Source organism: Condylura cristata, unplaced genomic scaffold (assembly GCF_000260355.1).
Source record: "Condylura cristata isolate star-nosed mole 26May11 unplaced genomic scaffold, ConCri1.0 scaffold00019, whole genome shotgun sequence".
Taxonomy (NCBI): Eukaryota; Metazoa; Chordata; class Mammalia; order Eulipotyphla; family Talpidae; genus Condylura; species Condylura cristata.
The window spans coordinates 35,650,341-35,662,788 of record NW_004567120.1 but is presented as its reverse complement, the minus strand read 5'-3'; the positions used below and the strand labels follow the sequence as shown (position 1 = coordinate 35,662,788).

At 40.6% G+C, this 12,448-nt stretch overlaps 1 protein-coding gene across 3 annotated transcripts in view; it reads left to right on the top strand.

Moving 5' to 3' along the window:
• Window positions 1–32: 32 nt before the first annotated feature.
• The window catches only part of ATP11C (ATPase, class VI, type 11C), a 160,688-nt gene continuing 148,272 nt past the window's right edge, over window positions 33–12,448 (top strand). For all 3 annotated transcript variants that reach the window (XM_012727202.1, XM_012727199.1, XM_012727200.1), the window contains exon 1: window positions 33–145. In XM_012727202.1, the coding sequence (XP_012582656.1) occupies window positions 119–145 (27 nt within the window). In that variant the 5' untranslated portion in view covers window positions 33–118. The remainder of the gene's footprint in view (window positions 146–12,448) is intronic.

The window sequence follows — 12,448 nt, the reverse complement described above, 5'->3', positions numbered from 1 at the left end:
TGGGGGCCAGGCAGCCGCCGCGCCGTCCGCTTCGCGCCGCCGGCCCACGCCGCAGTGTGTCTTGTGGACGGCTCCTTCGCAGACAGCCCGGTAGAGCCCTCTCGGCGCCTCGGACGCGATGTTCCGCCGGAGCTTTAACCGTTTTGTAAGTATCCTCGCTGCGGCTCCACGCGCGCCGCCGGGCTGGTTCGCCAGCCGCTTCGCCCGCTCTCTCACAATTTTCTGAGGGGATAATGGCATCTCGATGAGACCCCCGCCACCTCCTTTTCAATTTTCACTAAAGCCCGAGGCCCAGCGGACGGGGTCGGGGGGGTCAAGTCGGGCTCCGGTGTTCCCGAAGCAGCCCACTGCCCCCCGGACTATTGAAGCGGAGCTGCCGGGGGCCGTTGGCCACTCTGCCTCAGACGAGGGCGCCCCGACGGCGGGGGACCGACCCGGGGGACCCTGGCTTGGTCAATTAGTCGAAAATGGCGTTTTATCAGCCGGGAGGCGGCTTTCTTTTGTTTCCTCCGCCACGAGCACATGGAGGTGAACCCAGACCTGTCCCTGGGGCCCTGAGGACCTCCCGGGGGCGCGGGGCGGGGGACCCTAGGCTCGGGGACTCCGCCTGCGCGGGCGCCAGCAGCTGAGGAGCGAGGCCGGGCAAAGTTGGGAGCCCCCGCCCGAGAAGCTCGCCTTCGGGAGGCTAAGGCCGGCGGGGCGATCGTCTGGGTGGGTTGGGTGGTGGGGAAACGTGAGGTGGCAGCGCGGCCGCCGCGCGCCCGCTAGGTAGCCTCGGCGAGAACGCTACGCCCCAGACCTTGAACCCCGTAGGAAGGCGGGCTGCGGCGGCCCCGCTGGCCGGTCTACCCCGTAGCCAACCCGCAGGAAAGGGCATTTTCATCTCTGGGAGGGATAGGCGATCGCTGGCCACCGACTCTTGTCGAGTAACCTGTTTACTCCTAAGACCAAGACCGTCCTTTGAGAAGGTAGCCGAGATGGGACCCGGTACTTCATGCGGCTATTTGTGGCAACTTCCTTAATTGCAAGGTGGGGTGGCGGGAATATTTTATTTCTGCCCGCGATGTGAAAGAAAGGGTTTATCTATAAATTTTGATTGTTTCAGCGGTAGGAAAAATGAGGTTGAGGGCTGTGCCCCACCCCCCAACAACCCCCGTAGAATCTATGCGTGAGAACTTGGCAATTCGATTCTTTTCGTGTCATCATTGCTAATCAAGCTTTGCTAACATGTCTCGTATGTCCAAAGGATTTGCTCTTATTCCCCACCCCCGCATTTGAAACTTTCGCCAGTGTTCTCCCACTAAAAGAAAGAATTGGATGTCCTTTTTAAAGATGACCATCACAACAATGCTATGTGTGTTTCACAAAATGAAACATGTCTTAAGAAATTGGAGCAGATTACCTGTGGCACAGAGAGGTTGTACATATCAAGTATCTTGCAGTCTATAGGAACTGGCTGTATTGGATGCTTTACTGAAGCGATTGACTGGAGATTGGTTTCTCACATTTAACCTAGGGAGGTAAACGAGTGTTGTGTTTAATAGTTATGTGTCCACATAGATTCTTGTGTTCTTTGAGTGTTGTCTGGGAGTGTCAAAAGGGAAAGATGACAAAGAGCCAGTTTATGATACTTCGATAAAGGGTAATCTTTTCACATGTCACTCTTACAGTGGAAAACAACTGGGCTCTGCTTAATAATAAATTCATTAGCCTAAAACTGAGATGTTGACAGCCCCATTTTTTTAAAAAAGGAGTTTAACGTTTGTAATCAAACTACTCAAGTGTTGGTCCAAAACCTCCCTTAGTTTTTCCTTTGCTAAGAGTGATCTGCATTGTACCAGAGTCCAGTCTTTAAGCAGCGCTGGCCCAGACAGCCAGGGCATGCAGTAGAATTTGCAGCAGTTGTTGAGGTGCCAGCCTGCAGGTTTGAAGCTATTCCTTAGTCTCCCCAACCAAGATCTCTGCAGAGAATCACTTTAGCTCACATTGAAATGAGCTTCGACCTCATTGTTTCGGCTGGAATGCCCAACTGCTTGCATTTTCCTGCGCAGTCATGACTATGGTAAGTCTGGGGAATTGAGACGAGTGCAGTAAGCTGGAAGGTTTTCTCCGGAGTTGTAGCTGAGCCTTAGGCCCAGAGCTATCAAATATATTGCTGAGGAATGACTTCCGAATCTTTGGTGGTTGGGGGATGCCATATTTTACCAGCTGTAGAGGAGTAGGTCTCCACTCTCTTCCTCATCTTTTATCTGGCAGAGGTTGAGGGACACTCCTGTTTAAATCACCAGATGGCTATACATACACATTTTGGTTGGACTTGAGACTTGCTCAACAATGTAGATGTATGTAGTCCAAGTTGTATGTTCTCTTTTGACTACTTTCATATTACAGATAGGGTTATGAAATTTTTTCAGTATTAACTGTTTTGAAATTGGTTTTGAATGTGAAATAAATTACAGTGGTGTCTATTATAGTTGTCGGTCATCAAAAACTAGAGCCTACATATTATGAGGGTTTTACATTTGAAACCTGTCCGAGGAGGTATCTCTTAGGAGTAGCATCATCTGTGGCTCAGTGGAGTTTGCCAAATCCTTTTTTTTTAAGAACCTTATTCCCCCCCCCTTCCAATTTCAAGCTAAAAGAAATAGTGACTCATTGTATTTTTTAAAGACAAGCCCTTGATGTCTTTGCTGTTAATAAGTGTCTTCTTTACTTTTTGATGAATTTATGGTTTTACTTTTGACAGTTTCAGGGTAAAAAGAAATTGGTGGATTTGTTGTAGGAATTTAGGATTTAGGCATAAAGGAGGTATCTTAAAATATTTAGGTTGGATGTCTTTGGGTGGAATAAGAACACAGCCTGTTCCCAGTGAGTATCGCCATTTTCTATAACTACAATAAATAATAGTGGCTTCATCTATACAATTTATTTCCTTCAAAGGTATGTGTAATTGGAAGTCTGGTGATTGGAGCTTAAGGGTCACAGACTTTTGTGTTAACCTGTTTTTTTTTATTTTTTACTCTTAAACTTTGTAATTATTACAGCTACATTTTCACGTTTAGAGTTTTAATGAGTCTAAATGAGAAACCCTCCCCCCCTTTTTTTATTTCATGCTTCATCATTCAAAGTAAGACATTCCTTGATCAGGTAGATTGGGGATTTGGACAAGTGAATGCTATAAATTTAGCTTGTCAGATACTGATATTAAATGATATGAATTTCTAGATCATGTATACCTGAAAGCTTAAATTGTGAGTGTGAAATACTGGAGGAAATTTTGATCTCTGATTCCAGGAGTTCTTAAACTGCTTTGGTCCCTTAAAGCATGCAATATACAGTAATAATATCACACAGAAAAAGCAAATCAAAGAGGCCCAGAACAGGAAGGATATTATACCATGTAAGGTAGAATGAAAATTCAAAATATTCAAGATAATATTTTGCCTTGAAGACAAAAGTGAATGAAATAGTAGCTAATTTATTTAAGGCCAAGTCAAGGCCAGTCTAGTGAAGTAATACGTTGAAGCAATTAATAAAATAATTCAAGTAATTCTTTTTCCAGAAGCAGGATGGTTTTTGGTTTCTCCTTTGAATTACCAGGGTAAACTACCTTGTTCTTTTTCACTTTACTGAAAACCTTGGGCTGTCATTAGTGATCATGGAAACTACTGATCACTTAATTTCATTATGTTTGGAAATTTATCTAAATATGTGCATTGTAAGTTACTATTTTTGCACTTAGACAAATCTTACAAATAAATGGTCTGTGTATTTTGGCTCTTACAAGTTCTTGGTTTAACAGGTGAACTTCACCCTACTAAAAAGCAACCTTTAAAAAAATAAATCGTATTACAATTTACTTTAAACTTGTGTGGCACATTAGATCAGTCTTTCTCAATTGGGAGAGAGTTAAGCCCTAATGCCCCAGGGCATCCATTGTATGTAATAAATTAATCTCTTTCCTAAGCACGCATCTGGAGACTAGAACTCCAAGCTAGAAAGGTTACCCTAGACTGGAAAGCTGCTGGGGACAAGAAGGGTTGGCTTAGTGCCTGGTACTTAAGTATGTTTCGTTTAACAGTTTTTATATTTTACATAAATAGTAACTTTTACTTACAGACAATGATATTTACAGTAAATTCTTTATGAAGAATGTTTAAAGAATGAGGAGTTCTAGGTAATTGGATGTGATATTGTGATTTTTTAAAATGAAGAATATTTATATTTGGTCTTCTGGCACAGAACTCCCAGAACCCTTGGCATTTCCTGTGTTGAGAGCAAAAAAAAAAAGGTGTCTTGTTAATGAGACGACATTTGGAAACCAGGGTGCTGAGAGAGTTAGTACTTTTAATCCACCTCCTAATTTCCTGGGAGGGGAGAGAGCCCAGAGGTTGAGTTCATTGACCAGTGGCCAGTGGGCCAATCAGTCATGCCAGTGTAATGAGGACATGGTACTGTACTGTATCTGACATCTTTGTGACCTGCCGGGACCCTTGCTTTTTATGAATGACATTATATATACTTACCTGTCATTTGTCATTCTGCCAGATACAGAGTGTATAATCTCAGTTATATTCTGGTTATTTGGGTTTCAGATAAAAAGGAATTTGTTGCATTTGACACCTTCAGTATGATCTGTACATGGGAAGCTGTTCTTTTACAAATAGATGGTAGTTTGATCCTGTGTAGGTAGGGTGGAAAGTTGATTTATGACTGAGTCACTATTACTTGAAATAAGTATTTATTACCAAATTATTTATTCGGTGACCTGAAAACTAGTTTTATCTTTTTCCTCCTTTGCCTTTCAGTGATTAAGCAGTAAAAATGAACATCTTCTGTAAGGGTTTACTTTTTTGCTCATTCTGTTTACTGTTGCTTATAATTCAAATCTTTTGTTGGTATTATCAAGTGCCTACAAAATAGGTAATTTCCAATGTTCTGACTGAATGCTTAACAGAAATGAAATTTGGGGAGGTAAATCTGGCCATTACCATATTGATGGCAGTTGTCCAAGTGAATGTGTCTCCTCACCCAGGTTATCAGTTGGCCATCCATTGAGCAGTGGGTTTTGGGAGGTAAAGGATGGCCAGCGGCCCCTGGGAGAACCTTAAGTATCCTTCTCATGTCTGGATGATATGTACAGAACTAGCCCATGAATGAATGTTGAGTCATGGAGAAAAATCAAGCCTCACTGCTTGTCTGTAATATGATTGGTCAGTTCTCCCAAAGAGGGTGAATGCATGGGAAACAGAATATAAATACTATTTTTTTCCATCAAGGTGATGAACTTTATTATACATCTGTAGTGTCTCATAGGAATTAATCTTTTGTTTCTGGAATCTTTGAGATTCAGGGAGGATTTTCTGATTAGGTGGAGGGAGGTTCTAGGCCTTCATAAACGAATCAGGTACTGTTTTCAAGTTCATTTCTTTTCACTTTACACTTTGCCCAGTATAAGAGTAGATTAGTGGTGATTGTAAAACAGATATACTAGCACAGCTGCAGCATATGTTAACACTACTGCAGCTTAGTGATGAATGAGCTCTCGGCACTGCAGATATGGGCGCAAGATGCCCTATGCCAGCACATTGGCAGACAGCCCCTCAATTACTGCAGTGTGTGGATAGGTTGCTAGTTTGGCTGATTCTTAACTGTGGTTTATAGATAATGTTGAACCATGGATATCCAGATTTAGAAGGTTAACCTGTATGTCGATTTTTTTTCTTTTACTCTTCATTTATTTGAATTTGGGAGGATTGGGGATACCTACCCTATTCAAGCAGATAATCATTTTTCTTAGTTTCCTCCTTTATACATACATTATCTTTAAGTGTTATGGTGTTTGCATCTTTCTAGTCTCTTCCTCTTTACCTCAGTATTCTTGGAAAAATAGAACAGTTTTATGGATAATGATTTTGGAGCTAGCATAACATCAAGTAAACAGTCGTTGCTCAATAAATGCTTGCTCAGTTGATGTGAACTGAGTTGATAACATAGTTTGAGTTAATAACAGTGAAAAATGATCTCTTGAGAAAGCAGCTACCAAGAAGTTTAATGCATTTAAAACTGGGCTAGTACGTACGTAACACTGAAAATAATGTCCCGTCAGTGGGCAAAGTACTATATTTATTGTAAATGAGAAGAAATAGTCATGTGCGCCTAAAAAGTAATCAGAAGTAGTTTGGGATTTACTTGAGGCTGTTTTTTCAATTCAGCAGAAAGATTATAGCATCCTTCCCTTTCTTGGGCATTCATAGAAAACTATAACTAATACACTGCCCTCAACTTCTAAAATTGTAAGCAAATTCATATTTTGTTTGTTAAATACCATTCCTGAGTCCATATTTTTCTTTCGCCACCAGCACATCAGATTTTTTTGAAAACCAAAACAGCAGTGTTAACTTTTTAAGAGCCGCATATCTTTTGACTTAGTGTGGTGAGTGTGTAGTATTTGGATTCAGGAAACCACTTAGTATTTGGTGCTGGAAATGCCAAGTACTTTGTATCTGTCTGTACCCAAGTTGTATCCAGCTGCTTGGATTCCTATCCTGGCATGGTAGAGCAAACCAGAGGAACTGTAGTCCGAGGGATTTGGAAAGTTTTATTGTAAACAGAGGCTCAACCTTGTTAAAAGGGTTAGCACAATCCTCATGCTGCCAATTACTACCAAGACTGGGAAATGAGGCACTATAGTTCATATACACCAGTGTTTCTCAGAATAGGGTCCTGGGACTGCTTGCATAAGAATTATTTGGGAAACTTGCTATATAGATTCCTGGGCTTCAAACGTATTCAGCCCAGTCTCAGGTGATAGGTCCCAGGAAACTGTTTTTAGCAGGCACTCCAGATGGTTCTTGTCATTTGAGAACACTCATGTAACACACACTGAAATATTTATTTACAGTGACAACTCTGCTCACCTTTTTTGAACTTCATCTCTAGAAGGAACATAATACACACTTCATTAGGTTGTTGGGATAATGTTAGACTCTTCAAACCTATATCAGGTATGTCGGAGGTCCACCAAACCACTGGCCGAACTCACAGGACTCAGCATATAGTTGTACTCATAGCTGTGATTTATTATAGCAAAAGGATACAAAGCAAAGTCAGCAAAGGGAAAAGGCATACAGGGCCAAGTCTGGAGGAGACTAGGCACAGCTTCCAGCCGTCCTCCCCCACTGGAGTCTACAGTCGTGCTTAATTTCTCCAGCCAGGAGTTGTGACAACTTGTGTGAAATGCTGTCTCCCAAGTAAGCTCAAGGATTTTATTGGGAGCTGGTCACACAGATGCCCTCTGCCTGGTCTGTGCCAAAATTCCAGACCAGAAGTAAGCAGCTATTTAGCATAAGTTGTATTGTTTGTAACAGCACTTTAGGCATCGTGAACTACTCTTATCAGTTAGTGAGGTGGAAGCCTTCCCAGAATCCCAGTCCCCAGATACCAGCTAGGATTAAACATTGCGAGCAGGCCTTTTCAAGAATAGCAGTATCAGGCCTGCTGTGTTGACCTCTTTCCTGCACAGTAATGTGGACACTGGCATGTCTGAATGAAGGGAAGTAGCTAATCAGCTGAGAGCTGAGACTCCCAGCAATCACCGCCTTCTCTTTGCTGCATACCGCCATGCTTCTGGACTGGAGGCCTTCCTTTTCATACTGCTGAGCACTTTCCCTATTTGTCACTTGCAGCAGAGGAGCAGCCTGCCGGTGGTAAATTGATGCACCCAGTGGGGGAGCCAGGAAGTATTGATGTTTCTGCCAGTTTAGCGTCAACACTTGCTGGTTTCCTCTTTGGAGCATCACCAAATTCGTGGATTTTCATTTTCCTGACATTTGGACTTTTGTTACTGCCCCCACCTCTTCTTGTTCCATCCATTTACCCATATTCCCAACACTCATTTGCATCCTTACCTCATCCCATTCTGTAGCTCATAGGCAGCTGATAAAAAAATCCTTTTGGGTCAGAATTCCAAAGAGCAGGCATACAGAAGAGTATTTTGTCAAGGAAGACTGCCAGAAAAAAATAAAATTCTTAGGCTTATAAATGAATCAATTTTACGGCAATAGTTATTATTGCTATGTTAAAATAAAATAATATTATTTTAGCTCAGGATTGTTTTTTGAATTTTAAATTACAGAAAACCCCAGAATATCTGTGGTTATTCTTGAGTTTTTGCATTTTTTACTATTAAAAAGGGAAATTCTTTTATGATTTAGGTGGGGAATAAATAAGGAAATCATACAAGAAGATGTGGTAGTCCTAGAGATTGACAGGGAACAGAAGCTCGGAGGGAACTGTCACAAATAAGTAACAGCTGGGTAGAGCAGATTATGTAAGCTACACCTGTTGTGTAAGCAGTGGGGATGTTCTTTAAGCTTCACAATTAATGTAGTTTGCAGTAATGTGGATTAAGGGAGCTATAGTTTAGTGAACTCTTTGCTTTGGCTTCTTTTCCAGAAGCATTCATAGGAAATACAGGCTTTCTTTGAACTTGCATGCCCTGCTTGGTGCAGTGAGGTATGTGAGGCCCAACCCTGTTCTTTAAGAGCTTGCAGTCTAGTAGAGACAGAAGAGACAGCACATAGGACCAGTCTCACAAGGCAGTAGATGTTAACCTTTTTAGGGATGCACACAGTGGAAAGGGATTTAGAGAGGAAGTTGCATGTATACTGGATGGTGGGAGACCTGAGGTATTTCAGTTCATGGTATTTTAGCGACAGGCAACCTCATTGCAGGAGGAGGCAATTACTTGAGCAGTTGAGCAGTCTTTGCTTATGACACTTGGAACAGTGGAACCAGTCGTTTTAAGAAGGCATAGGTTCCACCTCTGAATGCTGCAGAAAGACTGAAAACTTGATCTTCAGTGCCTGATGTTGCTGTGGTGAAACCACTTTTTAAAAGGTTACACTTAAAATGGACATGCGGCAGCTTTTGGTCTCTACAGCAGTAGCTGTTGAAATGTTCCTATAGAAACAATTCTGAAATCTATGACCATGGGGATAGTCCCCAATCTTTTTCTTTTTTTTTTTTTCAATTTTTGGGGTTACATTTTTGCTTTTCCATATGTGAACATGTTCTACTCGCCAACCTGTTTTGCTTCAGGAACAATAAAACAGCAACTGGAATGGAATAAGCAATCTGAGGTAGTATTTCACAACCAGCTTCACATATTACATGGCTGGTTATTTAGTTGTCCTGCTTATAATGAGTGCATTCTTTCAGAAACTTTTACTACATAGAGACAGTGTATTGGTGGTCATTTATTTAGAAAGCGAAGGATCAGGCCTTTCTTTGTTCAGGAGCACATTCTCTATAGTAACACTTCTATTTCACTATCATTAGACAACATGCTCTTAACAGACATTCAGACCTGACCATGTTACTGTGATTTCCCAGAACAGGAACTGCATCTTATTCTCACACAACCAGTTCACCACCACAAGTTGTTGTTGGAGTCACCTTTCTTCATCATCTCATCTGTTACTCTAGTTCATATCATCATCGTTTCTCTTTCAGATCTGTTTCTCCTTTTGTCTTTGTCACTGTCCCCTACCCAGTAACTCAAACTGGAAACCTAGCAGTCATCCTTAAGACCTCATTTTCCTTCTTCTAACACCTAACTGCTCAGCAAATCCAATGTGTTCTGTTTCTGAAAAAGCTCTCGAATCTGTTCACTTCTTTGCATGCCTACTTTTACCACCATCCAAGTACAAACCACCACTGTCATTTACCTGGATTATTGCAATAAATGATGTCATCCACTCCTGATCTCTTCAGTCTTCCACACAACACCAAAGGGAATTTTTACAGAGATGTATTATCTAAAAGCCTTCAGTGGCTGATCTCTGGATAAAGATCTGACCACTGCCAGCTCTCACTATTCCTCATTATTTTATTTGCTTTTTAAAATTGATATATAATTCACATATCAAAAATTCATCATTTTAAAGTGTACACTTAAGTGATTTTTAATATATTCACTATGTTGTGCAACCATCAACACTGATTACAGAACATTTCCATTACTCAGAAAACCAAACCAAACCAAAAGACCCCAAACACTGTACCTATTAACTGTTAGTCCCTCTTTTACCCCAAATCTTGGCAGCCATATCTGTTTTCTCATCTCTATGAGTTTGCCTGTTCTGGACATTTCATGTCATGTGTACTCTTTTGTTTTTGACTTCTTTCACTTAACATACTATTTTCATGGCTCAACTGTGTTGTCACATGTATCACTAGTTCCATTCCTTTTTATGGCTAAATAATATTCCATTGATTTGATATACCACATTATGCTTATCCATTCACAAACTGATGTTTAGATTGTTTACACTTTTGGGCTGTTGTGAACATGGCTCTTGCCTGGAACATTGTGTGCTTATTTTTGTGTGGACATGTATTCATTTCTCTTGGGTATATACCTAGTAGTGTAGTTACTAGGTTTTTTTGTCATTTAATTTTTTTGAGGAATTGCCACACAGTTTTTCTTGGTTTTCTTAACATTTTAATTTATTTTTAAAAAACTTTTTAAACAAAGATTTACTTATTTATGCATACAGAACTGGGGTACAGGCCAGAGGTGGAGGGGCGGTGTGAGGACTCTGCCTGTTCTGGGGAGCAGAACAAGCAGATTAAGTACACTGCTGAGGGGAGCAGCAGGCAAGACAGGAGAGGTCTGCTGAGCTATGTGGGTCAGCTCCCGGGCGGGAGATCAAACGAGGACTGAGGTGGTTGTGACCAGCTTGCAGTGCTGCTCTTTAACCCGCTTTGTCAACAGGGAGGGCCCCTTAACATTTTAAAATTTGGTTAAAAAAGTCCCTCTCAGGCCCTCCTTGGTGGCACAATGCTTTAAAGTACAACACTATGAAGCTGTCTGCAGCCACTGCAGTACCAAGTTCAATCCTTGGCCAGGGAGGTGACCCACATGGCACAGAAGACCCCTCCTGTCTTACCTGCTGATCCCCTTAGAAGTGTATTTCAATAAACCTGCCTGTTCTGCTCCCTACTCTGTCTGTGGTGAATTCTCATTCCCCCAAAACCCTTTTGTCTGTACCCCAGTTCTACACAAAAATAAATCTTAAAAAAAAGTTTACTATCTCAACTTTTAAAAATGTATATTTCAGTAGTGCTTGTTTAAGTCCTTTATTTTTATTGGGTTGTTTTTGTTGTTATTCACTTGTGTTCTTTATATGCTATGGCTATTAATCTATACTTAGGTACATGATTTACAAATATTTTCTTTCATTTTCCTATAGGTTGTTTTTTCACCCTGTTGAGTGTTTCCCTGATGTATAGAAGTTTTAAAATTTGACATAGTTTCATTTGTCTATTTTTGTTTTTTTACCCTGTGCTTTTTGTGTCATATCTAAGAAATCATTGCCAAATCTAGTGTCATAAAACTTTCCCCTGTTATCTTCTAGGGTTTGAGATTGTATGTGGAATTTAAGATTGGCTTTTCTATTTCTGCAAAGTCTCCCTCACTTTTTGTGTTCAGTTTGCCAAAGGACCATTGGATATGCCCTTTCCCTTGTCTGGTACACTTCTCTACTGTAGTGACTTGTCTCAACTCTTATTCATCTCTTAGAGCTCAACATAATCATCATTTCCCTATTTAAGAAAATACCAGGGTCCTACTTTATCAAAACTTTGTGACCCTCTCCTATCCTATATACTCTAACACATTGTATCTATGTTTGCATATTGTAATGCTTGCTAGCACATATAATATGAAGCTTCCCTCTATGTATTACCTTTCATGGAAGTAGGAACTGTGACCATTTTTGCTTATTGTGGTATCTCTTATGCCTCAGTGCCTGTAATGTAGTGTGTGATCAGTAAATGTTTGCTAAATGAAATATGATTCCTATCTGTACTTCTAATCTTATTTCCCATTTATAAGCATGGACTTAGCACTTCCCTGAGAAATCAAATGGTCCAGCCTTTAGACAGCCCTGTTCTTCCATTCAACTAAAAATAGTTCTTTCTTTATTCTTTAGAATAGAAGCCATTTTCTCTAGGCTTGCATGCTGTGTTTGTAATCTATGGAACATCATATGTCTTTTTCATTATGTTTTTAGGTATTTAATATTCTTTGATGTAGTTAATGAGTAACTTTATATTTATGAACATCACCTTGGTTGTACACACATTAACAACATTTATTTTCATGAAGTTTGCTATTATACTTTAAAAGTACTCCATTATAAGTAACATGATTGAAAATTTCCATTTTTAAGTTCTTTTTGTCTAGATGTTTTGCAAATAGTTGTTTTTCAATCTTTTAAAAGCAGCTGCACTGAGGTATATTATTTATTTTAATATTTTTTTAAAGATTTATTTATTCATATAGAACTGGGGTACAGGTCAGAGATGCAGAGGGTGAGAGGATTCACCAGAGACAGAGTGGGGAGCAGAACAGGCAGATGGACGAAGTACACTGCTGAGG